Source organism: Hakea prostrata, chromosome 1, assembly GCF_041222555.1.
Source record: "Hakea prostrata isolate BN-2017 chromosome 1, UWA_Hpros_2, whole genome shotgun sequence".
Taxonomy (NCBI): Eukaryota; Viridiplantae; Streptophyta; class Magnoliopsida; order Proteales; family Proteaceae; genus Hakea; species Hakea prostrata.
Window position 1 is genome coordinate 21,629,001 of NC_142600.1, and position 27,714 is coordinate 21,656,714.

A 27,714-nucleotide genomic window follows, 5' to 3' on the forward strand; every position below is an offset into this window, starting at 1 on the left:
GATCGGGAGTTGACTTGAGATAGGGGCCCAGAAACATTATAGGGCCAAACCCATTTCTAGCGGTTCAACTTCAGTGCTGCCTCATGACCATCTATCCCACTTTTAACTACTTGTGATACAGATGGTCGAGATCAAAATCTTGATCGATATTTCGATCTCAACCGTTGATAGCAAGTGTTGTGCAAGTCTCACCCCATTTCTAGACATTTGAATTTCAAGAGCAGATTGGGTTTGAGCCACACATTCAAGCAGAGGCAGCATGAGTTCTTACAAGTTTTGTTTTGAACAGATGTAGAACTTACGACCTCCACCCTCCACCCCCGCCCAAAAAAAAAAAAAAGAGTAAGGTCAGGCTTGTCTGGATATCATCCGCGCTCGCATGACCTTTTAGCATGATTTAGTTCGTCAGCATTGGAGGTTGAGGCACTAGCGATGAGATCGGACCGAAGACGGAAACGATAAAGGAGATGAGAGAGGGGGACTTAGAAATGTGTATTTTTACAGATGGATTTATGTTCATCCGATTCGAATGATCCACGTGTCTAAAATCTAACGGTCAACTGGAGGCAATGGGAGGGTGTCAGATACGATAGAATAGATGTGAGGGTATTTTTGTCATAAAAATCACAAATTGTCCTTAATTGATCTTATTGAATACTTCAGGGAGGCAAATGGCAGATGCAAAGTGTTCATTTTTTTTTTAAGCTAAAAATAACATGAACCAAACCTCAGGGGTCCACATGAAAATTACCCTTTAATTTATTTAAAATTCAAAAATACAAATTACCTAAATGTCTTTTAAACAGTAAAATAACATTATTGCCTCCAATTACTCACTAAATACCTAAATGTCCTTGTCCCCATTAAACCACAAGAAGGGTTGACTCCGTTAACTCTCTGCCTCTCTACAACTCAGTCATTTAAGAGGAAATGGTACTAACCCGAAAAGCATAGAAAAAAAAATGATGAACAAGCTTGAAAGGCCAAAAGAAGCGAAGTAACACAAAAAGACAATTTAAGGGAAAAGAAACCAAGGTAATGAACGCAAAGAAATGCCTTGTATGGATGATAATGGAGTGCCAGGACGAAAAACTCAAGCTCCAATTGAACCCCCAACCATCCCCATCCCATTGATTCCTATGGAGGATGTTCGGGTATGGGGAGAAGATAAGAATGGCAATTTTTCTGTTAGATGAGCATATCATCTACTCAAGAATATCCAAGAGGAACAGGATAGAGTGCAGCCATTATTATCTAACGAAGCAATAATTGGAATGCCACTCCAAAGGAGGTATGGAAGAAATTTTGAAAAATGTCATGGCGTGCTACAGCTAATGGTATTGCATGAGGCGAGGCTTTTAGGAGGAATATGAGGATTGAAGCCCAGTAAGATGGTTCAAATACTTAGCTCTCAGCATGGCAACGATACAAAACAAGAGTTGGGTGACAATGAAGCCGGAGAGATCATACGTTCACTATTATCATAGAAGTGGTTTTTGATCAAAAAATGAATTTTATTAGATAACTGCAAAATGAAATAGCATTCCAAGAAGAGAGAATCTGAATACGAAACATCAAGGCTTCTTCCACCGTTTATTCGGTAAAAGAAAGATAACACATAAGGTGAAGAAACATCCAAGAGAGAAAGGACCAAAGACGCACCCATCACATCAGGCCCAAATTGCCCATCAAAGCTACACGCCAGCTCATCAAACTTCCCAGAAGACTAAATTGAACAGACTTCCTCTACAAAGGAAGAATAAATCTGACTGATAATATTCTCAAATTATAGGTACCTCAACGATGATTACATCACTTGTAAGCAACCACGCCTCCTTCCCAAGGGAAGCAGCAGCAGCAGCAGCAGCTGGCATTCCAAACGGATTCCAATCCCTGAAGGTGCCTGCTCACTTCATTTGCAATATGGCCAAACTGTTGTCAGCCAGAAAAGTTAGCTCGTCTGGGACATATTTCACATGGCCAGGCAGAAAATTTAATGCTTATAAGGGTGGATGTGGTGGCGTCTAAGTCGGTTCAAAGAGGATGGATTCTCCTGTGACGATTGTGTCTTCATTCAATGGCCCAGCTTCACACAAAAGCATCCAGAGCTTTCTCATATGCAACTGCAGTAAAAGCATTTCCAAAAGATTCACAGCTTGGGACATATTAACTGATGCATATTGAAACAATGCATTTGGACACATATCACCAACTTGATTGTTGGAGTTGACAGCAAAATAAGCTTTATGCAAGACAACATTTCTCACAATAAGAAATTCAACCTCAATATGCTTCACTTGATAGATTCCGGCCCGATTATCACAAATGAACTAAGAACCCCACCTCTTGTAGCGAAGACCTTAACCATACCATATCAGCTGTGCATGAGCTATGTCTCCAATCTAAATTTCTGCACTTAACTTACCCATTATAGTAGCTCCTTATTCCAAGAAGCAAGATTACCACCAAAAGAGGAGTGATTTCAAGTGGTTGACCTACATTTATTCCTTTTTCTACTTGTTCTTACAGGCATATAATAACCTCAAGCAAATGTGTGTTTTTTATGCACAACCAAAAATTGACACCATTGGCTAAATCTCCTGAAACTAGTTCATAAAAACTCCAATGAGCATACTTATGATTTCTGCATAAATTAACTGATGACTCCAACAAAGGATATATATGGATGGAAAACAGTTTCTCACCTGCCTTTTTCCAAACAAGATAGTATCTGGGATTATCAAGAGTGGTATTGATTCTATCTTTTTTTTTTTTTGGGGGGTGAATTTGAGTGAACTAGGTTTTGGTTGGGTTGATAAATTCAATCCAGGCTGTGTGTTAGATTGCTTCCTTTTGGTGGCCTTTGTGCTCTGCTTGCTGCAATAATGCTGATGGAGTCACAGGACACATCTGAATCATCCTATTCTGGAGTGCCTGGAAGCTATATCCTGTGGACAATTTGATATCATTATACTTATTGTAACCATTGGCAGAAAATAAGAAGTTGTGATTCTTCTTCTGTCTTTTATTTTTTATTTTCTAAACTACTAAGTCAGGTTCTTCATATGCTCTGGTAGTCTTCTACAAATTTGTAGTCTAATACAAATTTCTCAAGGCATTTAACTATTTGAGTTGTAAGATGACCAGATTTTCACAATTACTTCTACAACACAGATTCCATCAAGCAACATGTAATTCCTCAATAAAAGACCTTCCACCACATCACAAGAACCATAGCATATTTGTTTCTGTCGTCAAAATCAGGCGTAAAGAAAGTTCAAAACCTACACCTAACAAAATCATTGTAAATTTATAGGAACTAGCGTCTCTCTGTCTGCTTAGCCTCATACTCTATATTGCTTACTCATAAGTCATAATTCCATCTGGTGAAATATTAAACAACCTCGGGTGTTCTTCATATTGCTGCACCTACACTAAGAGTTGTTCTTCATATTGCTGCACCTAAACTAAGAAGAATACTACTTGTAGCTATCAGGAATCGATCCATCTCACTCAGCCTCGTACCCTCAATTGCTTGATGAATCCTTCTAAATTTTGAAGTGGCAAAATTTCAACAGGGCAACAACTTATGATCCAAAATCCTAAAAATTACTGATTTAACTGTCGTCTGCAGAGAACTATCATATATAATATCCACAAGCCTGGTTTAAGAATGTTGGATACTCATACAACAACAGCTAGCACTATATTTCTTTTTTTGCTACTGCATGACTTAAATAAGTTATATAACACATGCTAAGACAATAGTTCTAGGACAGTGCAAAACAAAGGTCCTGCAGGACTCTAAAGACTTTGTATAGCCCTCCTTATCAAACTCTTATGATTTTCCAATCATAAAATTAGATCCCGGTTGATACTGACTGAAAACTCCAAGTTGTCCCAGTTTCAGGCCTTGCCAAAATTTTAATGGACAAGAAGTACCAACTTGGTTGCAATAAAATTTAATTCCTTGGCTTATAATTGACTTAAACAAACTCTCAGACATGATACAGCCTAATAGTAATTTTAGCTATCATGTCCATGTGTGTGATTAAAGATGTCAAATCACATCTTAAGAACAACAGCTACTTCAAACATGGGGGGCTCTAGATGAAAAGACAGCCAGACCAATGAACACTCACTGTAATACAACACTCTGACACTACAAAGTTTCCACCAATAGTCATGGGAAAACAAAGACAACAAAGAATTTGAAAATTAACTCTGGAAAAAAACCAACTGTCAAGAAAAGTAGCAAGGAAGCAACACTGAACATCAATATATAACAGCGCAGGGAACCCACTGACCTAGTTGCACTCAGAAGGGAGCTTCAAGCGACTCATCCCAAACTTCTGCACTTCCATTGGAGGCATCCTCACCATCTTCTTCCATTGAAAGCCTTATATATTCCCTATGAGCAAAGCGGTCCCACTCTGTCAAAGTTGGATCTTCACGTTCCTGTGGACAACAGAACCGCACTAAGGAGGTCATTGAAACCAATCAACCAATATCCCATAGCTCACACGACTACTGAATCTCAGATTTTGATCATACGATGCATGGTAATAAAGGAAGCATTGCACACACCTGACGAATAAGAAATGGATCACGAGTTTCGAAGGCCACAAACTTATTAAGATTGAAAAGGATGTTAAAAATGTTTCCAGAAAGTTTGCAGCGCTTCAAGTCCCGCAATGTAAAATAACTCTCATTCTGCAAACAAACATTCTTTTTATTAAAAAGCCCATCTCTATCTAAAACAAAAGAAAGGAAGACCAAAAACAAGAAGTTAAGAAACAAAATGCAACCTCTGGCCCAATCATGTCGACCATTTGGCACAAAATATCCTCAAAAAGCACAGGCTCTTGGGCCATGCATTCCATCCTATGCAACTGCTCCTCGTAAAAGAACTGCATTTCATTGGGAGTGAGAATTCCATTTCCATCCAAATCTATACACTTGAACCTGAAATAAATCCAAATAATATATTTATTTTACAAAGTGAATGAAAAAAAAGGATGCAATATTTAAAAAGAAATTTGTAAAACAGAAACCAATTTGACAGTTTTGAAGTGAATCCCTATGAAAAATGAAGAAATAAGATAAGAAAGGCGAGAAATGATTCCCCCCCCCCCCCACCCCACCCCCAAACAAAAGAAACAAAAAAAATGTGAGAAACGGAATTGAAATATGAAAGCAACAGAAACTCTCTACCAAAACATGGTTGTTAAGTTGTCCAACAGATTTTTGGAGGTCTAGGCAGTGGCCACCTTCTTGGTATTGAATGCCTTGACCCTTATTTATGCCTAATACAGTAAAAATTCTATATTTGTTATAAACATTTACTGGAGATATCATTCATAAATAAGTAAATTCTCCCTATTTAAATCCAACAAAAGAAAACCCATAAGGATAAAAAGTTAACACCTATCAGAGTCGTTGTGGAAGCAGGAATAGGGGTAGCCATGCCCTATCAGTACAGGGGGTGAAACTGCAGGTGCTGGAGTCAATGAAGCGAGAGCTGGAGTTGGTAGAGGATTTTTTTTTTTTGGGGGGGGGGGGGGGGACAAGGGCTCGACCTTGGGTGCTGCTCCTGGAGCCTAGGCAATAGACAACCCCATCAACAAATCGAACATCAGAACAACAGCCACCCGCCTCTGCTTCTACTACCCTACCCTGCCCTAGTGTCTTGCAGACCTCCACAATGGCCGAAGCTGGCCAGGGGCAAATTGGTCATTCCCCTCTCCCCCCCTTTTTTTTGGAGGGGGGGGGGTTGGGGTTGTCTTATGGGGCTTATTTGATGCAGAGTACTCTTAGGTGTCCATATATCTACTCTTATTTTTGAATTTGAGTTAGTCGTTGATTAGTTATGGAAGAGCCCCAATTAGAGAGGGATCTCCTCAATTGCACTCCACTTTCTACAAGGAGTCTAGATATACTCTTGCTTCGTAATTCAGATCAACCTAGGATGAGTTATATGAGAGTCCTTAGTAGAGTAGAAGTCCTTTTCTATTTTGGTTTCTAAGCTGGAGTCCAATCTTAAAAGGGATTTTTCCTTCTTAAATAGTAGTCCTTGTGTGCTTGCACTTTTATTTAAGAGTCCCAGTTTGTTTTGTTTTTCAATTTGAGTCAAAGTAGAAGTCCTAGTTTGAGTCACCTTCTAATGTTGAGACCCAGAAAGAGTCTATTGATGTAAGGCTATAAATATAGCCCAAAAGTAAGTAAAGAGGCAGGCTTCATGATTAATACAATTTGAAGATCTGAAGGTGACTTGAGAGAAGTCGTGGGTTTCCCAAGGTGAGAGGCCTGCAGCCGAGTTGTGCTCCTATTTTCCTGCAAAATTCTGCAATTGTGTGATTGATCTCCTCCTACATCAAGTACAACCCCAGCTCCAATGCTACCCTCCTCCCCTTTCCTTCTTCCTTGCACACCCACTCCCCCTAACCCTAGGAAGACTGAAACCCTTCTTCCCCTAAAACCCTAAGCCCCAGATGCTTATTTTCTTTTCTGGAATTTTCCAACTTTTTCTATGACCAAAAATCAAGTTCAGATCTATGACATCTAACTGCTAGATCTGTCTCATTAGAAAATTGAAATACGGGTTGGGTGCTTGAGTTACTCTTCAAACTCTGAGGAATGGAAAGTTCAAGACCTCCATATCATTGATCATTTAATCCAATTGGGCTTTTGAAACATTGTTTTTATAAGTAGAGCATGATCCTTTATCAATCAATAGTAGCTACCCCTTTCTGAGGATGTAGATTTTAAATTTATTTTTATTACAATTCAATCCACGAGTTTTGTTATGGAACTTGAATTATCATTCGTTATGTAACTTATGTTAGCTCAGTATTGATAGCTAGAATTTTATTGGTGGTGTTCAATGCCTATGTTTTGAAGTTTAGGTGGATAATTGTTGGGTGTACTTTTGGTAATGCCTTACAATAGCACAAGCAAGATCAACACCAAACTGTTGATTAGAATAAGTTCACCTGTTGTCCTTTTCCAAGGGTAGCAATAGTTTTAATAATCTCTATAGCTTAGTTTGATGATGCACCCTTCAAATAGTGAATCCCCCGAAAAAGAATACCTTGGAACTCAATAAGGGATTTACTTGTCTATGTATAGTTCCGTTTGATCTTTTAGGTCCCTACTTTGCCTCTCGGAAGCTAAGGGAACCTGAGTTATGATTTCCAAGCCTGGCTCAAAAGCGAAGCGATTGGATTCCACCTACAATCAGATCAATGGGCAACCATATTTCTTTCTTCTTACCCACCATAAGTTTGATCGGGAGCATGCCTCTTGCCTTTGTAACTTCTCTTGCAAAGATTGTGACTGTCTGAATGGTCGGAAGCAAGTTTCCTTCTGTCCTTCGAAGTTTGGCCAACATCCTAGGTGGGCAAGATGTTCACCACAACCCCATCATCAATCAGAACCTGGCTAAAAGGCTGCCCTTCTAAGTGGGCTTTGATGAATCTGTTCTAAATCTTATTATGAGCAGAGTGCAAGGAGGCTTCCCAAGTCAATGAGTTCTTCATTCAATTTATAGGTTGCTAAACAATGGTGGCTGATGGTATTGCTTGGCAACACAGAGTCCCCATGGATGTAAGAAGACAGAGGACAACATATAACTACTACGATTAAGTCCTCAACGAAGGTAAATTAAGGTTCATGAGACACTTGGTGTGATATTATATGGGTACACCCAAGTGCCAGTCATTAATTTCATTTCACTGTTGTACTCTCTTGGTGAATCTTATAAGTTCACCAATGTTGTAATGTCATGATGTGGAATTGTGAACAATTGAACATGTTTGATGTACAATTGACTTGAAACCTTTATGTTTTCATTTATATCAAATAATGGTTGGGTATTTCATGTTTTGTGAGTTTGTGTTCTCATTCCTTCAATATTTTGATTTCTGAAATAGGCTCAAGTTGGAACTCACATATACACTTGTTTTCTCTCAAATCTAAGGCCACCACTATATTTAGAAAGCCTAAAGTAAGTTAAATACCAAATTTCAGCCCAACCCAAGCCCTAAAACCCACCAAGATGGGCCCTCGAGTTCACTTGAGTCGAGCAGGAATCTTTTATGAGATCTCAGCTTCTTGGCTGCCTGGGATCTAAGTTGGGACCAAGAGTCCGAGATCTCAAACCATGGTATAAACCAAATGTGAGACTAGATATATCATACCATCCAAGAACAGCATAACCCACTATCTTTCTTAATTGTTTCGAACTTCCAATAGCTTGCATACATGTTCAGTTCTACTCTTTCCTAGTTCCATGCTGATTTTTTAAGACTTGTAAAGAGAAGTTATAAAAACAGGCATTCCACTTGCTACTATTCGGATCCAAAAAGTAACACCATAATAAAGGAATAATTCCTTTCCTCAATAAATAAATAGACTACTATATCCCCTCCCCCACCCCCCACCCCCCAAAAATAATAATAATAATAATAAATTGAGAACTGGTTTCCTTGTCTGACTGAAAAGGAAGGGGATTCATCATATGGTGGCATACTTGCAAGATGGAGGTGTGGAACAACATTGAAACCAGTGGTAAATCCTGGCTAACCTAATTGCTTGACAAGATATTAAGCTACAAAGCAAGAAGATCATGCTTGGCACGTTGGTTAAACTATAAGGCTAGAACCTCTCCCCCCCCCCTGCGGCAGACAGTTTTAGCACAAAAGCATTTCAGGACCTAAAAGCATAGTTATAACAATGCCAAGGTAAACCAAGGAAAGCAATTAATTAGGCAAGCAAGGCATCCAAGCATCCGCCTACGCAACCAAAGCACCCAGGTCAAACAAAGCACCTGGAAGCTAGGTGACGTTTTCACAATTATATGTATAGAAGCATAAAAGAACCCAAAAAATACACACATACACACATATATCAGACCCAAAGACACCCAAAATACACAGAAGCATTGCCACAAGGAGCCTTGATGTCTGGATACTTGAGCTTGCAGATTTAACTTACACGTGAAAATATCCAAGTCCAGACCTCCTGATTCCACAAGAGAACTTTCTTAACTATCAACTTACGGTAACCACAACACTTGCATGCACAAGTTCTAGCACTGAAAACATGTAAAATTCCATTTAAGAGAGCAAAAATTTACAAGCTAGCTGCCCTCCACATCACACTCTCTTTCATTTTGAGATTAATGCACATCAAGCATGAAGCCTAACATATACCAACCAATAAAGCCCCAACAACTACAAAGTTGGCTATCATAACAGAACGAAGGAAAAACCATTCTTTATTTTCACAAAAGGAAACTGGTGGTATCTTAACTTACCAATATTCAAGACTAGGCTCAGATGATTTATCTTCCTCTGCCAGCATAAAGTAAACAAAATCTTCATAAGCCATTTTCCCCTCAACCTTGCTTGTGAACTTTCTTGGAATCTTGGATAAGATGAACATAGGCAGGTCCAACCAGAAAATGGAAGCAAAGAAAACATTAGTTGATGCTATGCAAAATCCTCAGTCAATGCAACAAAGAATGTCCATCCTGGACAGACGAAAGAAAATGACAGATACAAACCTGTGAAAATACTCGATCAACAATCCTGTAGGTAAGAGAATGGTTGCCATATCTAATAAGATTATCTTTGTCAATCAAGAAATCATGATCTGTATCCAGCTCCCAGAACTTGCAATAAATCACATAGAAGTGTTCATATGAGAAGTACCTGCAAAAGAAAGAAAAGAATAAAAAAAAGGCATGCATCAAAAAAACCCTTTACAAAGTCTGTACATGGAAGGATAGTACAATTTCCAAAACAGGAAATTAGTTTTACTTTCAGATAATTAAGCTCTACCAAATGGGAGAAAGGACCATCGTAACCAGGCAGAATTCCTCCTTTCACAGTGTCACAGGAGGAGCAGGTTGCAATGGTCCTAAACCCTATAGAGAAGCATAGCAAGCACAGTATATGTCCACAACCAACATATTTCCTCCTTCCAGTCAACAGGGAATATTTAAGTTGAGTACACAGGGCATCAAAAATATTTCAGCTCATTGATGTACCATGAGACCAATAAGTTGGTTCGAGATCTCGCTATTAGTCTGTTGTCCTAAAAAAAGTAGCGTTTCGCAATGAACTTGGTTGATTAGGACAAATAGAGTATCCTTTAGGAACCATACATGCACCTTTGGATGCATACGGTTCCCCCCAAAATATAAAAATTGCAAAAAATAAATCCAGAAAAACGGTAAAACATAGAGGATGGAAGACGCAAAAAACAGTGTTCTAAAAGTTGAGTTGGACAAGCAAGTCATACCATCATGCCAGCTAAATCAACATCAGTGACCTTCCAAGTTCAATTTCACATTTATGATACAACCTGTGGCTTTACTGGCTGATCCCAGAAGAAAACCATTCCATTTAAATGGTCCAATTAAAAGTTATTCTACTGCAATTACTCCCCCACACAGCCTTTTCAACACATGAAGGTTGGAAATTCATCTGCGACACTGAAAATTACTGTTTCCAACTACCCCCGCTCAATTACTTGAGTACTTAAAACATAATCTAAGAGACTCCTAACCCAAACAACCTTAATCCTTAATTAAAGCGCTCAGAATTCTAAATAAAAATTACAAACAAACTCAAAAGTATAAAACTAGAATAATCAAATATCCTATTAAACCCAAAATTTAATTGGGTAAGGTCCTTCTCCATTTGAAAATGAGTTTGGGTCAGGCCAAAGTTGAGCTGCATCAATTCCCAACATTCAGAAGAACTTGTCTGCAAGTTCTGTGAAATGCATGAACTAAAAACTCCTAAAGAGGGGCATTCAGTTCCATGTCTACAAATTGAACAAATTGGAAATATGAAGCTTTGGGTTTGCATCCATGTCACGGAAATCATGGAGAAGAAAACTACCAATGATGAGGAATAGCCGTCATCACTCTGGATTTCACTGCTACCTGATCCACAATCTTCTCGTCTTCCATTGCAACTATTAGTTTCTGGTTGAGGCTGTATCCCTGGTGCTGCTTTTTTATGGCTTGGAACAAATGTCTTCAACAGCTTGAAGGTTAGAAACCTATGCTACCACTCTGTCTACTGTTATCCATATCCATATGAGCAGCTACAAGCAATTAATGATTAGCTTGGAGAGACTTCAAGGATCTCTTTTTTTTTTTTTTTTTATTTTATTTATTTATTATTATAATTATTTAGTTTAAGTAATCCAACTCATTGCCCAAGCAAAATTTGGGCCTAAGGTGGGATAACACGTGTTTTAATAAGCAATAAGATTAATAAGGCTGCTGGAGGACTTGTAAGGGAATCTTGTAGGGTTACAAAGGAATACCAAAGATAGGGTATGATATGTAATAAAGTAGAATACTAGGGATCTATTTGTGCAAAAGAAAATTAAAGGGCATGAGGTGATAAGAGAAGTACACCAGAGTATTATGGGGAACTAAAAGACAAAATAGGAAACATATAAGGGAAATCTGAGAGGGAATGGTGTATTTGGAAGATAAGCATATGCTGATACGCGTACTATATAAGTTTCAAGCGCGTAAAGGAAGAGAGCGGCATTATGGTAATCCACAGAAAACTATTGGTACTGGGGTCAAATCAGATAAGAGTCTGCAACTACAGGGAAGCTTCTGAAGAGAAGGCAGAGACCTCAGGACAGAAGATCAAGTCAGACCAGCGGCATTATGGTAATCCACAGAAAATTATTGGTACTGGGGTCAATCAGATCAGATAAGAGTCTGCAACTACAGGGAAGCTCCTCAAGAGAAGGCAGAGACCTCAGGACAGGAGATCAAGTAAGACCAGGGAGAGGAGTTCAAAGAGGATCTCAATTTCTAAAGAGCATGGTTCGGTGATGCAGATTTATCACTAGGCTAGTAGTTTCCAATTTCATGCATTTTAGAATCAGTGCACATGTTATGGTCTTATGAGCTAAGCCTACACCTAAGTCCAGTCCACGTGTTCATGGGGGAAATGTCTCAGAAGTCGATAAAAGGGGTTGCAGTGCGAAAATAAGAAACTCTGATGTCAAAGGAGCTTTCCTTTGCATAGCATCTCTGCCAAATTACCGTTCACTTGCTTATCCATTAATACATGTGTTACAAACATCGACCTTCATTAACTAGGAAGTATTAACAAGAAATGCTTACATGTTGTCGATTGCCACTACATATCCAATCAGTATCTTACCATATCTTTGTAGCAACATTCAGTTAAAATTTGAAAATGGATTAACAAGAGCTCCTTCCCCGCATAAAAGTAACATTCTATTTTTGGGTAACATAAGGGAACAAATTTGTTCTGCTTCTGTTTCCAAATTCTTCTTTCTTGATGAGAAGATCTTTTTCCCATGTGTCCATGCATATAAATGACAGGTGAAGGAATAAAATATTTAAATATTTCGGTCACTATCATTACGTCTATCATGTCTATAGGTAAAATGGTAGGAGCGACCAAATATTTAACTAATGAGGGGATTCTCATAACACAACCCAAAAGCTCCACAAAATGCATGTCAACAAATAACTTACACCCTTGAATGTCTAGACAGACTTACGGTAACCACAAAGCTCATATATCACTCACTCCAACCTTCCAATCAGATGAAACATAAGTCAAATGAGGCTTGCTCAAGGTATCATCCAACATAAGGCCTTAGTTATATAGTCCTTTGTGTTCTTCTCTACATCTTCTAATGATATATTCTTGTCGTATAAAAATGTTAAACAAAGGTTATATCCTACTTGTACAGGTGTTATTTGTACCATTGATGTAAATAAGATGGATGCTATAACCAGGGTCACCAGGCCTGAGACAGCACAAAAATTGGGCCCCAAACAGCACCCAGGCCGTGCGGCATCCCAGGCTGGCTGAATGCCCCAAGGGTCGGTCATTTTCACACCCACCCTTGGGGTCTCGTCAGTCCAGTCAGTTTCCTTGTGATGTCAGGGGTTAGAATCTAATTTTAGTTTTGAAGTTGATTATGTCATGGACAAGTTATTCAAGAGTCTTAGTCTATGTGGGAGTTCCTTCTGAATATTTGTTATTTTATTTGGTTATTTTGTGGTCCTTAAGAGACACCTTTTTTCAAGTTGTTAGTTAAGTTGTTAAGGGATTCCCCATCCTAATTGGGTTCTAAATTAGAGTCCAAGTTGTCAGTCATAATTTAAGTCCAAGTGTCCTTCATTGTAAGAGGCTATATAAAGGTGTGGAATTAAACGGGATTAATACAACTGAGTATTGAAGGAATCGAGTCGTAGGTTCCAAGAAGGATACCCACAGCTAAGTGTGAGTTTTCTGCAACTTGTCTTCAATCTCAAGAGCCTGCAACAGCCTAGCAACATTCTCTACAGCAGCCTAAGAGCGTACCGGTTTACTCCCATCGAGTAAGTGCAACCCCAGCCCCTTTCCTAACCCATCCATCCCCTAAACCCTGCACAACCCAACCCACCCCTCTTTTTCCCTTGCAGCAACAAAGCCCCCACCCTGCCTCTTTTCCTCTTCCACCCACAACCCTATCCCAGCCTTTCCCCCTCTTCCTTCATTCCTTTTTCCTTCTTGATCTTGCAGGAGTTAGGAAATTCAAGAAAAGAAAGAAAGAAAAGAATAGAGAGAAAGAAAGCAGAAAAGAAAAAAGAAAGATCAAGAAGAAGAAAGAGAATTCAAGAATCAATCATGATCAACCCAAGACCCACCCGCGAGCTTCCCAATCCCCATTCCACTAACCGCAAACTTCCCACTTCCATCCCATATCACCTAGGGAGTTGTCTAGATATCCCAAAACCAAAATTTCGCAAAACCCATCCCATATTGACTTTGTTAAAACCCTATCTTCCCTAATTCTTTCAATACCCCAGACACAATCTTCTCAAGATCTAACCCATCTAAGGATCTTTGTTAACCTAAGCTTTCCCATTTTCTTCACCAAAACCATCCAATCTTGGGTATCATTAAAAACCCTAACTTCCCAATCCTAAGACTAAGAGACCTTAAACTTTCCTACTCCATCACATAGCTACTTTGTCCCAATTTTATCCCATTACCTTTTCCTTTCTTCAATTCCTTTCCCGTGGGTTACCAAAATATGAAATAAACTTCCTCGGGATTGATTATTCTTAGCTGGTTCAATTTGAGAGGATCTTGAAGGTTGGCCCATAAACTGGGTTACATCAATGGAGGATATGCTCGTGGTGGCATTCAGAAAGAAGAATAGAAGGAGACAGGAAAAAAGGGAAAGAAATTGTGGCTGATGATGTACCTCCCCCTCCCCCCCCGCCCAAAAAAAAAAAAGGGAACTCTATTTTCTTAATTCTAAATTGTGGGTGAGGTCTAGCCACTTACATGTATCTATAAAACAGAGAGGGGGGGGGGGGGAAGGACATAAGCTAAAAGTCCAACCAATCTAAGCTTCCTACATGACTCAAAGCATGAAATAATAACAGAAATCATAGCTCAAATGGATAAAAAAAACACTTATGTTCGCCACTGAATAAAAAATTATATCCCAAGACCAGGTTAGGGTGGGAAAGCTTCCAAAATGCAACTTAAAGTGACTTTGAATTCACTCCATAGTAGATAATAAGGAAAACCAGAAACAAAGAGTGACATTAAAAGAGATCTACAATCTACATAGTGAATTCTTTTCTAGTAGAAATCAATACCAACTCTTTAGATTGCATGCCTACCTCAAAACTTTGTTAATATCCTCTTCCTCATCAGCATGTTGCATTGCAGCAATTAGATTTCCACGTTTCAGTTCCCTGAGAGTAAGACGGCCATTTCCTGATCTGTTCACATAATAGAAGATTCTGTATATGACAGTTTCAGCTGGTCCATTGACAAAACAAATTCAGGTTTAGTCCATCAAACATAGTAAATTCATGTTTAATATCAAGAACAAATAAATCTCTATGTAAAAGCTAACAAGAGAGTCAAGACAGTAGTATATTATATATAAAAGTCATAAAAAAAACTCACCAACTGCCTTGAGTATGTCAGAACTCAGAAGCAACGGTCAAGGTACCCAAAAACTCAAAGAATGCAACCCATTCTAGTTAAACTTTCTTTGGACAAACTGTAGTTAAGGTCTCATCAAAAACTGGATTTTGTGTTTTAAGAGACCCATTATTCACATGTTTGAAACTTAACAAGAAGGGGAGAGGGAGGAGATAAAACCTAAAAAGAATTTGAACTAAATGTCCCCACTTCCTAGTCGAACCAAATACAATCTATCTGCTACCACACCTGTGAGTTTACGGTTCATCACCATCCGCAGATAAGAATTCAGTGACAAGGCACCTAAATTCTATCTTCAAATGCACACAATATAATGAAAGAAAAAGAAGAAGTTTTCTCACCTAGCCACGCTTGGCTAATGCACCCTTGAGTCGATGAGACATTCCAGATGTTGCACAGACATGGAAGTCTATAGATTCATTTTAGTGAAAGGCTGACGAACAATAAAAGATGTTGCATAGATGTGGAAGTCAATGGATTCAACAAATTTCAGGATTTGAAGCTCACTATATATGAAAAAGGAAACAATACTCTTAAATGAAGACTGGAAAAGTTTTGTGTGATTGTTTTCCTACATAGTCCTGTTTCTGGGACAGTAAATGGATATCAATTTCTATTAAGGTGAATCGATGGGTATCAAATTGACTGATAAAAACTGGAATTGATAGGGTATCTGAAGGGTGTCTAGGAATTTGCCGTATTGAAGATGTCGATATAGCCTGTCTCCTTAAACTCATCTAGAAAATCGCCTCCTAGCATGATTCAATTTGGGTAAATTGGGGTCTATTCCTACCTTCTCAAATCTGACTCCTATTGGACTGTTGTCCTTCCTCCTAACCCTTCTTGCGTCTAGCTTCCTCCTTTTGAGACCACATGCTCTATCTGCCATCTCCATTAAAATGTCCAATGGCTCCTCTACCTCTTTCTGGCATGATCCGTGGCATCCTATGGGTATTCTTTTCACTCTCCTTGGTCCCCACACAGTTTATGAGGCCCGCATCCCTAAAGCAACCCCTCTCTCCAATTTTATCACCGATGGCTCCTAGTCCCCTCCTCCCCACCCCAATCTCACACAAGTTTGGGATTCCCCCCCCCCCCCCCCCCCCATTGACTCCCCTCATGACCTCACTGTTTGGCCCCTCCAAATCATTTTTCACCACCTCAGCTGGAGCTTGCTCCACTCACCCTCCCCCAAGTTCCTTAGCCTCCATTGGTTTGGTTTAAAGGTCACATTCCCAGCCACTCTCTCACCCTTTGGAGAGCTCTTAACCTTGCCCTCCCCATCCAATCTTTCCTCATCAGCTGCCATATTCCAGTTAGCCAAAAGTGCACCCTTTGTTGGAATGGTTCAGATGACCTTGGCCACCTCTTCTTCACCTGTCCCTTCTCCCTCTCCCTTTGGGAGAAAGCCCTTGCTTCCATTTGGCCCCATTCAAGGCGATCTCTTGGTTTTGCTCGAGATTGGTGGGATTTTGAGAAAATTTTCAGGTTGCTCCATTTACGATCAGATTGGTAAGCTAGTTTTTAGTGCCACTATCCACCATCTGTGGTGGTAGTGCAATCTTAGACGATGGACCTCCAACCCTGTTCACTAAATATGTTATGAAAAGCCATCTGTTTCAATGTTTCTGCAAAAATTATTTCTATTCCCCATCCCCCGGTTGTAGATAACCCAAGGAACATGCTCATTGTTGTCTCCTAGGATCTTAATTCTCTTCAGCCTCTTGCTTGAAGGTTGTTCTCTCCCTCCCCATTGTTTTCCTTGTATTCTTTTAGTTTCATTTTGCTGTTTAATATATTTCTTTGTTCATCAAAAAAAAAAAGGGAAACACCCAGTCAGCAGACAAATGAGAGACAAGAAACAACACATTGGCAACACGACATCCCCAAGCTTATTATAATGAACACGCAGACACAGACTTAAAACTCATCCAACTTAAGTCTTTACACCCAACTACGTAGAACCAAAGTACACAAAGGAGAAAGCAAGCAACTGTGAGAACCATAATATAAGCCTATTAATATCAATGGCATTAAGTCAAGATCCTTACGCTTTAAAGCTTCATTCGCACCATGTTAAGCTGTCCGGTATAAGCTTTGCCTTCATACAACCACTGAACTCCTACCTTTAGTTACTGATGTTTTCACATTAAGCCTTTCAGGCTTCAGAAACAGACTGGTAATATTCAGCATATCACTTCACATGGCAAGAGAAAACGGAAATAATCCTTCTTCTAAGATGCCAAAATTTATAATTGAAAAATATGATGCACTACAACATAGATTTGTAGGGAAATGGGTCAAAAATCAAAAGGAATGTCTTAAAAAGGAAAGGACAAGAAGGGTCATCAGATCTAAAGAAGGCAGCCATCCTGGAAGGCTGGAACAGAATGAAAATAGAAGGATAAGAGGGAAAAAGAAAGAATGCCTAGGAACAACTTGTGAATATGAAATAATATAAGAAAATAATAGAGCAACTGAGAGGTGGTTTCAGACCTCTTGATAGAAGATGATTAGAGATAAATGAGAACTCTAAAAAATTCATCTCCATCAACAGAACTCCTACAGACCTAAACTTTTGGCACCCCTATGAATCCAAAGTCTGCGAAACAGAGAGAGAATTCAAGTGATTCGAATAAACCAGTCTCAAGTTGTTTCTGGAAGTAGAAAGGAACCACACTCAATTGCAAGTATAATAATTAAGATCATAGGGCTCTCAGGTTTGGGTCTTAGGAGATCTGAATCAAAAGGGACATACTTCACATACCTAAATCTGAGAATGGAAAAGTAAGACTGCTGATAGGGAGAAGGTCCCACACAGAAGCATGATTGTCACGGTGTCTAGGCAATCCTGACAGTATTAGAGGCAGCTCCAGACACTAGGCAATTTGATGCCCTAGCATTTTCCAGGGCGCTAGGCGATGCCATGACAACTATGTGAGGAACATACGGATGAGAGAGAAGGATCACAAGGAAGAAAGGCAGAAGTTCGCACGGGCCACAAGGTGCTCAAACAAAACCAAGATAGTTCATTATCAGATCTCCATCATCCAACACAGCTTGCAAATATAAAGAAAATTATATTTTTAAAAAATCCTAATCCCAATCTAAAACCATAATGGTATCAAACTCTAGATTTAAATAATAGAATGGAACCCTACATCTAAGTAGCCTTAATATAAACAAACAATAAGAAATAAAATCCAAATTATGAACTGCTAGAATCCTCCTAAACCCAAATCCCAGTTCAGGACCCATTCTAGCCTTCTACGTTGGACAAGGGGCTCCCAAACAGTTCGGCCCAGTCCAAGGAAGTCCGCATATATCGATTCCCCCTATGGTTGAAAACTCACACAGAGTTTTGTAGAACAATAGAAATAAAAGCATACAAACAGAGCCATCTGCTCCTTGTTTGCAACACAAACAAAATCCAAATAACTGAGGCTTTGCAGTGGCAACTTTAGAGAGGAAAACAAAATCATGATACACAAAGAAAGCTCTAGCTTGGACAAATAAGAATAAACTTGAAAGGCAGCATTAGTCTTGAACCATGTAGCAATCAGACACCAACACACTTGAATCAACACCCCAATCTATGTCTTCACAACAACCAATGAGAACATCAAACACCCTTCCCAATGAAGGTCTCAAAACACAACTTGTAAGGGCAATAGAGAAGTCCATCAAATGTAGCTCCTAACAGCTACAAAAATTCCACTAAATGTAGCACCCTAACAGTTACGTAAAAGTCCATAAAATTGTAGCTCCCATTGCTACACAAAAACTCCATAAAAGTGTAGCTTCAGTGACTACACAAAAAGCCCATTCCAAGGAAGGCACTCCAACAATTAGACTCACTTGTCGGTCCCCATTAAAATCCAGAAAAAAGTTTTTTGTAGTCGACATCTTCAATCTCCCACTCATGTAACACATGATCAAAAGTAACTAATAATCACCACAAATTTCATAACAGAAGATTCCATAAATAAAACTCCAATGTCTTCAATCACAACGACAAGTAAGATCCCAAATGGACGTGAATGGCGATTAAAGGAAAAATGGCAAATCTGTAAATATCACAAAATTGAAACGGGAATGGCATGAATGTAATTAGAGAATTCCCAAAAGGAAACACAAACAAAAGCCAAAGAGTAAACTTGGAAGCCTAATTTTAAGGAAACACTGTGGGAATCAGTCCTAATTAAATATGGAACAAACAAATGAACAATAATGGAAATGCAAAATAAAGCAAGTGTAGGAATCAGGAAACTGAATCAGAAACCAGAATCAGGAACAGAACCATAAAAGAGAATCAAGAGCAGAACCGGAAAACAGAATCAGAAACCAGAATTAGGAACAGAACCAGGAAATAGAATTAAGAAAAGAAGAACTAGGAACAGAACACAAACTGAACTTAAAACCGAACCAGAATCTGAACCAAAACCAAATTGAAATAGCTTCTTCCTCAACAAGACCTTCCTGAAACTTGAGAATCAAACCCATGAGACGATAGCCAGAAGGTAATCTAGAATGATTCAGGAATGCGCGAAAGTCCGAAAACTCAATCTGGACAACTTCCACAGAAGATCAGATATTGGAATCGACTTGGCAGGAAGTAGATGACGTCAACAATAAAAGAGAAGTGGTCAAAGAAATCTAAAAGACCGCCGTGATTAATCCAATTCCCATATCCTGACAGAAAAATATTTGCCACAAGTTTGAGCAATACAAATCACGAAGAGTCCAAGATCCAACGGGAAGAAGATCAAGAAAATATGATCTAATCAAAGCGAATGGAAGCACGCAGCCGTTAATGTAAATTTCAACAATCTGATATTGAATATCAATTCGCTCTTTGACCTAGTCTGGGAGGTAAATTGCTACTTGCAAAGAAAAAAGAAACGGCAAACGTCAATATCTTTATTTTGTGTTTCCTGCCTTCAATCTTGAAACCTTCCGATGGATTAGAGATGTAGAGATCTGTTGAAGAGAGATTCAGATCCTCTGACATATGATCGATTGGAGTTTCTTGAATCCTAGGAAGCATGGGTCTCAATATTACCTAGATCAATCTCAGTATTCTCCATTGAAGAAAATCACCTGAAAACTTCTCATCGCCTCCTATTCACAGATCAACCGAGAACGACTCTTAACATCACCAATTGAAGAACACAACAGCTGTTTTTTTCTTTTCTTTTCACAACTGAATATCGCAGAACTCACTAGAGAACTGAAATTCAGATTGCAGCAAATTATTTAAACCAGAAAACAGATTGCCTGAAAACTCAAGAATGCAGATCAGTTGTAGAGCACCGGAACTTCCAAGAAACCTTCAATCGAAGGTCAGAAAGTTGAGAATGAAGTACTGAAAAATTTTCTTTCATGTTAAATCTTCATGGGAACCCTAGTTCAATGAATAGTTTATCATCTTCATTGAACCAGGGTTCCGTTCTTCAAACTGGAAACGAATAAGAAAGAGAGATTGAGGGAGAAGAAGAGAGAATAATTGGAGAATAGGACTGGGCGGTAGGATCGGTGTGTTCTACCGTACCAACAAGCACATATTTATAATAAAATGAAAAGAGAATTACAAAAGGAAACTCAAATATAACTCTTAACACTTACCTAATTAAACCTAAAACTAAATAGGAAACTCACCCCCAATCGTGGTTTCCTTATTGGGATTATAGTTGTTAGTGTCCTAATCTAAGTCAGTTTCCTATTTAGTTTTAGGTTTAATTAGGTAAAGAGCTATATTTGAGTTTCCTTTTGTAATTCTCTTTTCAATTTATTGTAAATATGTGCTTGCTGTACGGTAGAACAAACAGATTCCATTGCCCAGTCCTGTTCTCCAATTATTCTCTCTTCTTTTCCCTCAATCCCTCTTTCTTATTCTCTCTACCTAGTACTTGTTACAAGTCCTGGGATTGTTCACAGCAATCAATGCCACCTTCTTGTTCTTCCAACCAATGATGACCAATTTGACGATATGTTTATCAACAACTCCTAATAAACATCAACATATGGAGAGATAGAAAATTACAACAAAAAGATTGGCTTCAAATTCAATGAACTTGAAAGAGATTCACTAGTCTTTGACAACATCTCTATCCTTGTCTCTCACTCATCCCATGGGCCTCTCTGCTCCTACGTGTCTCACCACACTGCACCTCACAGCATTGTATTTCACAAAGGAAAACATCATAGATCTTCATTAAATAGTTTGCAAGGACCTAGGGACAGTGCATTATACAGGACAAACTTGCCTAAGATATTTTTAAAAGAAGTCCAGCAACAGGAATAAGAACATATTCTTCCCCAAGCAGCAACTTAAAAACAACATAAAAAGAGAGAGAAGACTGGAATAGAAAATTTGTGAATAAAAGATGAAGCAGACTTCAAAAGTTGAATTAGAAACTAAGAAAAAATAAAAGGTAGATGATATGTTGGGTCACTTCTTCTCCATGCAAACTTGTCTTAGGACCCATAGGAGCATTCCTGCACAAGTCACCACGATAGAAACACCATCCACATGAACTGTATGGTAACAGTATTTTGGGTCTTCAATTCAATCTTCAGCAGCTGCCAGGGGCCATCTCAAAATCTAAGAATATCTAATTCAGCCACTGGCTTGATATCGGAGAAATATGAGCAAATTTACGCTGCTCAATAGCCCAATTTACGGGTCAATTACAAACAGTTATGGAGCTCCAATCCTCAACTTGGACTACATCAGTCTCAGATCTTATGGCTTATTGGAACATTTTAGAACCTAAATTCAACTCTCACACCTGCAAAAACTATGCCAATGAGCTGTTCACAAGTAACTACCAGAAATTCTGTGAGGACAGCCATATTATAGCAAAGCTAATAACCATCAACCCCAGAAATAGAGGGCAAACCTCTGGTTTATTCGACAGACTTAATATAATGTGAATAGATTTTCTCCCCGAATTACTGGAATGGACAAACTGGATACCTAATCAATCACCGTAGTCACAGGTTCCAGCACTTCTTTTAGTATTATTATTATTGTTGTGCAGTAGTAGTTGTTCTTGTTCATATTCTTCCTATTCTCGTTGTTCGCTTGTTAGAACAAAAGAACATTTTGATAATATACCATTCTTTACTCTTGGATTATCATTACAGCATAAAATAAAATTCAAGGAACCTATCACAAATGCTTTATAATGAGCAGCCGGCTGTTTTATAACATACCATATCTTTCCTGAAACTCAGGAGTGCTTTGTAAGAATTCCAACCCTGGATGAGTTGACAAAAGTTCACGAAGAACGGGTTTGAAATCATCCTACAGCCAACATATAAAAATTTCAAGAGAGTCAAAAACATAAATGTTTGCATCAATGGTAATTAAATTTCAACTAACCTCATCGTGACCCAGATCATGATGCTAATCAAATTAATAAGAGATTGCTCAAAATCACAAGTATGTAAGGATCTAAGAGAACCCAGGGACAGACCTGAGTGAGGTATTTATGATATGGTTGCTTTAAAATTGTAAATATTTGTGTTGCTATATCCATTGTCATCCTGTTACTATTGACCCAATAATCAACAAACGCATCCCTACAGATATATTAGGATATGAGAGAAGCATTATTAGCATCTTTAATCATCTGAATCAAAATTAAGAGTTAATTAATCGGAAATTTTAAGTAATATTGATCATCTCACGAACTTCAAGCAGAACATTTAAAAATTTCAGGAATACCTCTTCACAACTCCTGTGCCGTTAACATCAATCTTTCTGAAAAGAGCAGTGGAGAAAAATGATGGAATCTTGCAGATTTCTTTCGTAACTGCCTTAAATTCTGGCATTATGAAACAGACGTACCAGACAGCAAGAATTATTCACCCAAAATAAAATATAAAAAATAAGAATATGACTAAAACCCTAATCAGCATACCAGTAAACAAGTTCTCCCCCCCCCCCCCCCCAATGAACTTAAACAGAAGATGGTAACTATAAATTGGCTTTCAATATAGAAGTCACTTCAAAGCTCATGCATTTGGTCTGAAGCCAAGACTCCTATGCAGTCATTCTCATCTTATTGACAACCTAGTGGTAACTCCTTGACAGATGCTCTAGATAAAAATGGGGGGTGGAAGGGTTTTAAATATATCAGGCAAAAACTAGCATCATGGCATGTTAGGAAAATAGTGAAAATAGAAGGCTTCTCATTGGTGGAAATTATGTATAGCTTCTTGTGCATTTTAAGGTTATTCCACTTTGGGCCACAAAAAAAGAGGGGGGGAAGACAAAGAAATGCACTCCAGCAAATGTAGGGAAAAGGAGGAGTCACAACATGATCATCAAATGTATCTCACCTTCACTTTGCAGTCCATCCATGTGACCGTAGAAGAGTTGATCAATTCTAGACAATATCTGCTTTTTCAGTTCAAGTGGTGGAGGACGCCCATTTTGAAAGTAAAACTACACGAATTTAAGGTACTGTATGTGAATGTCTACATAAAAATACCATGCTACATAATCTTCATAGACGTCATAGTAACAGCTGATATTCTCAGGTGAAAAGTAATGAAACACAAATCTTTTGTTAATAATTTAAAATCAATATGAAGCTAATCATTACCTGAGGAATGACTTCCTTCACTGGCTCACTGACTAGTTTTAGAGGAGAACCTAAAGAAGAAGGACCTGCTCTCTGTTTCATAAAACGAGGAGAACCAGAAGTGCTTCTGGGTGAAAGTGGAGGTGCACTGCCAGCAGGAAACATTGAAGGCAATGAATTGCCGGCCACAGCATTGGTAGCAGTAGAGCTACCAGGGACATTTATAAGACCACCTGACTTTGCATCAGCAAGCAAAGATTTTACCTGCGTATAAGTTGAAAAATAGAGAAAATTGCTCTTTAGAAATCCCGAAATTAAAACCAACCTATGCCTATTATCTTATGGTTCATCTTCAACCAGTAACATTATAATGAGAAACCATGAGTCTATGCTGTCAAATCCAATATAATACTTTTTAAAAAATGAGATACAGATATTTTCTTTGACAATAATTCAATATCTATTGTATTCTATGATAATTTAATACTGAAACCACTGATTTTATCTTTCAAGTTTCTACCCATATCACCCAGCACTCAAACTTTGACAAGGAGAAATTGAAATATGCATGAAGGAGATTGAATTCAAACAGTGACATGGAAATAGACATAACTTAGGCCCTAGAAGGAAAAATGAAAATGTGAATACAGAAGAAAGAGATGGAAGGAAAATCCAGATGTGTGGACGAATTACAACATTTCAAAATCACAGAATGAATGGAACCAGTGTAAATGGATGACTGAATCCACTACTGACTCCAAATTCTTATATGTTTAGGAGAAACCAAACCTGTCCAAAAAACAATTGCATGCGGATATGAGAATACCCCATACCCCTATCCAACTAATTACTAATCAGATTATCTCGTTGGATATATTTTCTTATTTTTATTTACAACTTAAGATAATGTAGTTTTTTTCTTGATTTTCTATTAAATTAAAAACAAAAAGAAAGTCAATAAAAAATCAAAGACTAACATGAGTAGAAGAAACAGAAGTTGCCAAATTTTCAATTCTCCACCCTAATGCTCACCAATAAAATGGGAAAAATGTCATTAGGTATTAGGAAATATGAATTCAATCTGCATTCATACCCATTTAGGAGAATCTATGTCAAAAATTAATTATCTGGATCTGATTGAATCAATCCTCAAAATACAGTATATATCTGAATCTATCCGAATATAATAAGATGCAGTATGTTAATGTCACTATGAGAGTACGAATCCATTTGCAACCTTACCTCTAACCTCTTGATAAGGAAGGGGGAAAAATACAGCAGGGTAGTTTGATTCCATATACGACCATTAAATAACTATTCCTGCCCCCATTTGAAAAATAAATCAAAATATTGAAAAATAAAATTAAGAAAAAAATAACCAACAAACTTAATCTCTCCATTGAAGCACACGGAGAAAGTAAATATTTTATCTTCTAATAAGCACTACATGACACATTGCGTTCAAAATTCAGAAAAGACTTCCAGGCCTGGGAACACTTTCATGATAGTATTTCACCTTATAAACCAGACCCCTACTTTTCTGCACATAAATGCACTGCCGCAAAATAATCCCATGGTTGATCAACAAAACTCACCATCCAAATAAATAGGTGACAGTATTGCACCAGGCCAAAGGTCATATCTATGAACTCCAGCGGATCAGAAATAGAAGGTTTTCCTCCAACATGAAAATTCCCTCTTCTATTAAGTAATTTTCTACACAGCCGTAAACCAAAAGGGAGTTGAATGAAGTCTAAGATTCTTAACACCTCAAACTAGATAATCAAAAATAATAAACCTTACATCCTCACACCAATGGGTCAATACACTACCAGCAATTGTACTTTTTCAGATCCTTTGAATGGAAAACTTAGCTTCAACCAACAAAACCATTCACCTACACACAGCCAGAATATTTTCCAAACTGCAACAGCCATGAGAGCTTTCAGAACAGTCCCCTACAATGAATTTTTCAACAGTCTCCAGTGAGAGTGATTAAGACAGGTGTTTGCTCTCAAATGAAACATCAGACATCTCCAAGCGGAGTAAGCCATTGTAATTCCTTCATACAAACAGAAAAAGGGAAGCGGAGAGGCCTATGTGTCACTAGTAGCAGCTCAGGAGAAATATGTACAGAATTAGTAAAATCCAGGAAATGACAGGAGGAGCAATCAAAGAACAAATTAAAATTTATAAAAAACCCAACCGAATATCGCATACAGCAATCCTTCAACTTGTGGTATTTCAAGCAGCCTCCTAACGATAGGAACAACGAAAGAAAATTTTCTAGGATGTAATTACAAGGCTCAAATTTGTTTCGCATAGTCATAGTGTTCGCCTACTCATTGCCGTGTCATTGCAGTGCTCTTCAATTCAATTCATCCCACCCCCAACACTGATCAATATTGAATAAATTGATTTAAGTAGAGATAGAAAGACACGTAGGAGGGAAGAGAGAACAGAAATTATCCTAATTGCATAACAAACACGAAATATAAAAAAATTAAGGCCTTGCACAAAGCACCCTAAATTAACCAAAACTAGGAATATGTTTTGAATTCGTTTGCCACAAAATATGCCAGGGAAATACCAGTCGGCTGCTGTCTGGAAGTGAAAGCCACTGAGAGAACAACTCCTCAGCAATGTGAGGGTTCGATTTAAGCGCCAAAGGTGACACTTCCGGGAGCTGTAACAATTCGGGGTCGAGGGAAGCAACATCCCCAACAGGTTCCATATCCATCATCACAAAATCCTATATCTCAAACACATCAAAACGAAGAATCCAAACCCTAGATCTCACCACCACCTTTATGAAAATCACAAACGTTGCACTTTACACCTCAATAACAGCTAAACTCAACCCTCAACCTCAGCAACTATGAATCACCATTCATATCAATATATCTCCCGATAATTCAAACAGTTTTGCTTGACCATCCGTAAGATATCAGCATCCATTTCTAGAATTCTAACCGTAGCAAAAACCTGCCAAGAACGATAGACAACCAGCTCCACAGCTACAGAGAAACTTAGATCATCACCACGCTACGCTCAAATTTCCTGTTATTCTACTACGAAGCTTCGTATATAAAGACCGGGCTAACTCCAATCCTTCGTCTGAAACACCGAGGATGATTAACAGAGACGGATCGATGTAGAGAGAAGAATAAAAAGTAAAATTTTCTCAAAGATCGGATGCGATATCACAGGACCCTTTTAGCCGTTAATTTGCAGAGACTAAGGACCTTGGAACCCTTGTGAGAACAGGGAGCAGGAGAGATAGAAATGAAAAAACCATTAGAACAGGCGACGCTAACGCACTCCTTTTATAACAACTACTGAAACTGCTCAAGAAAGGGGTCATACACTTATGTATTTGTGTACGATTGACGACGTATAATTATACGGTCTTTGGCCACGTGGATATCTTCGAAAGGCCAACTCTTACTTTTCCAACGGCGCATTTTAGACGTCCGTTTTCTCGTCTTTGTTTTATTTGTTTATATATAATATAATATAATATAATATACAATCCATCTCCACTTTTGGCCTTTCCTTTTTAGAATGCCTTCCCCCTCTCCTCATTTGAAACTTTTGAGATACACAGGTTTTCAAAATGGGCGTTGTCAATGTTGCTGGTTTTAGCTTCTATAACTTTTTCGGTTTAGGTTTATTTGTTTTAAAAATTGATTATGGAAACAATGCTTGATTTTCGGGTGATCGGAGCGAACCACTAAACTGGAATGGGTCAGTTAAAACGGTTCATGGGCTCCAAAATCCATGTGAGCCAGACTTGCCAGCCGGGCAGAGGCACTTCTCAAACGGCAGCAGGCAAAGCAAGTGAAGCAGAGCTCGATGACAAGCACTGCTGCCCAATAGCTTTTCAACTAAGCCAATTGCAAATAGAGGATTTAAAATATCTCCTCTCGGACGTTGTCCCTTAGCATTAAATTCAGCAATAAATGCCTTGAGCCTCATTTAATGATCAAGACAGCTTGCAAGCTTCTCATTCGCCTTGAAGTTGCCTCTAGTACCGCAGGTCACTCTTTGTCCCCCCAGCCAAGGAGATCAACAGCTGTCCAGGAAAT

The 27,714-nt window shown here is 38.5% G+C and overlaps 1 protein-coding gene across 1 annotated transcript; it reads right to left on the reverse strand.

The window, feature by feature from the left end:
- Positions 1 to 1,283: 1,283 nt before the first annotated feature.
- Positions 1,284 to 26,930, reverse strand: LOC149028248 (serine/threonine protein phosphatase 2A regulatory subunit B''beta-like). Its single transcript, XM_089169624.1, has 13 exons — positions 26,217 to 26,930; positions 23,648 to 23,890; positions 23,382 to 23,487; positions 22,765 to 22,864; positions 22,514 to 22,619; positions 22,251 to 22,341; positions 14,702 to 14,843; positions 9,566 to 9,713; positions 9,317 to 9,426; positions 4,809 to 4,965; positions 4,588 to 4,713; positions 4,308 to 4,458; positions 1,284 to 2,123 (listed from the first exon to the last, which is right to left on the reverse strand). Exons 1-12 carry the CDS (start codon positions 26,367 to 26,369, stop codon positions 4,318 to 4,320), a joined length of 1,623 nt encoding a protein of 540 aa, XP_089025750.1. The 5' UTR covers positions 26,370 to 26,930; the 3' UTR covers positions 1,284 to 2,123; positions 4,308 to 4,317.
- Positions 26,931 to 27,714: the final 784 nt, after the last annotated feature.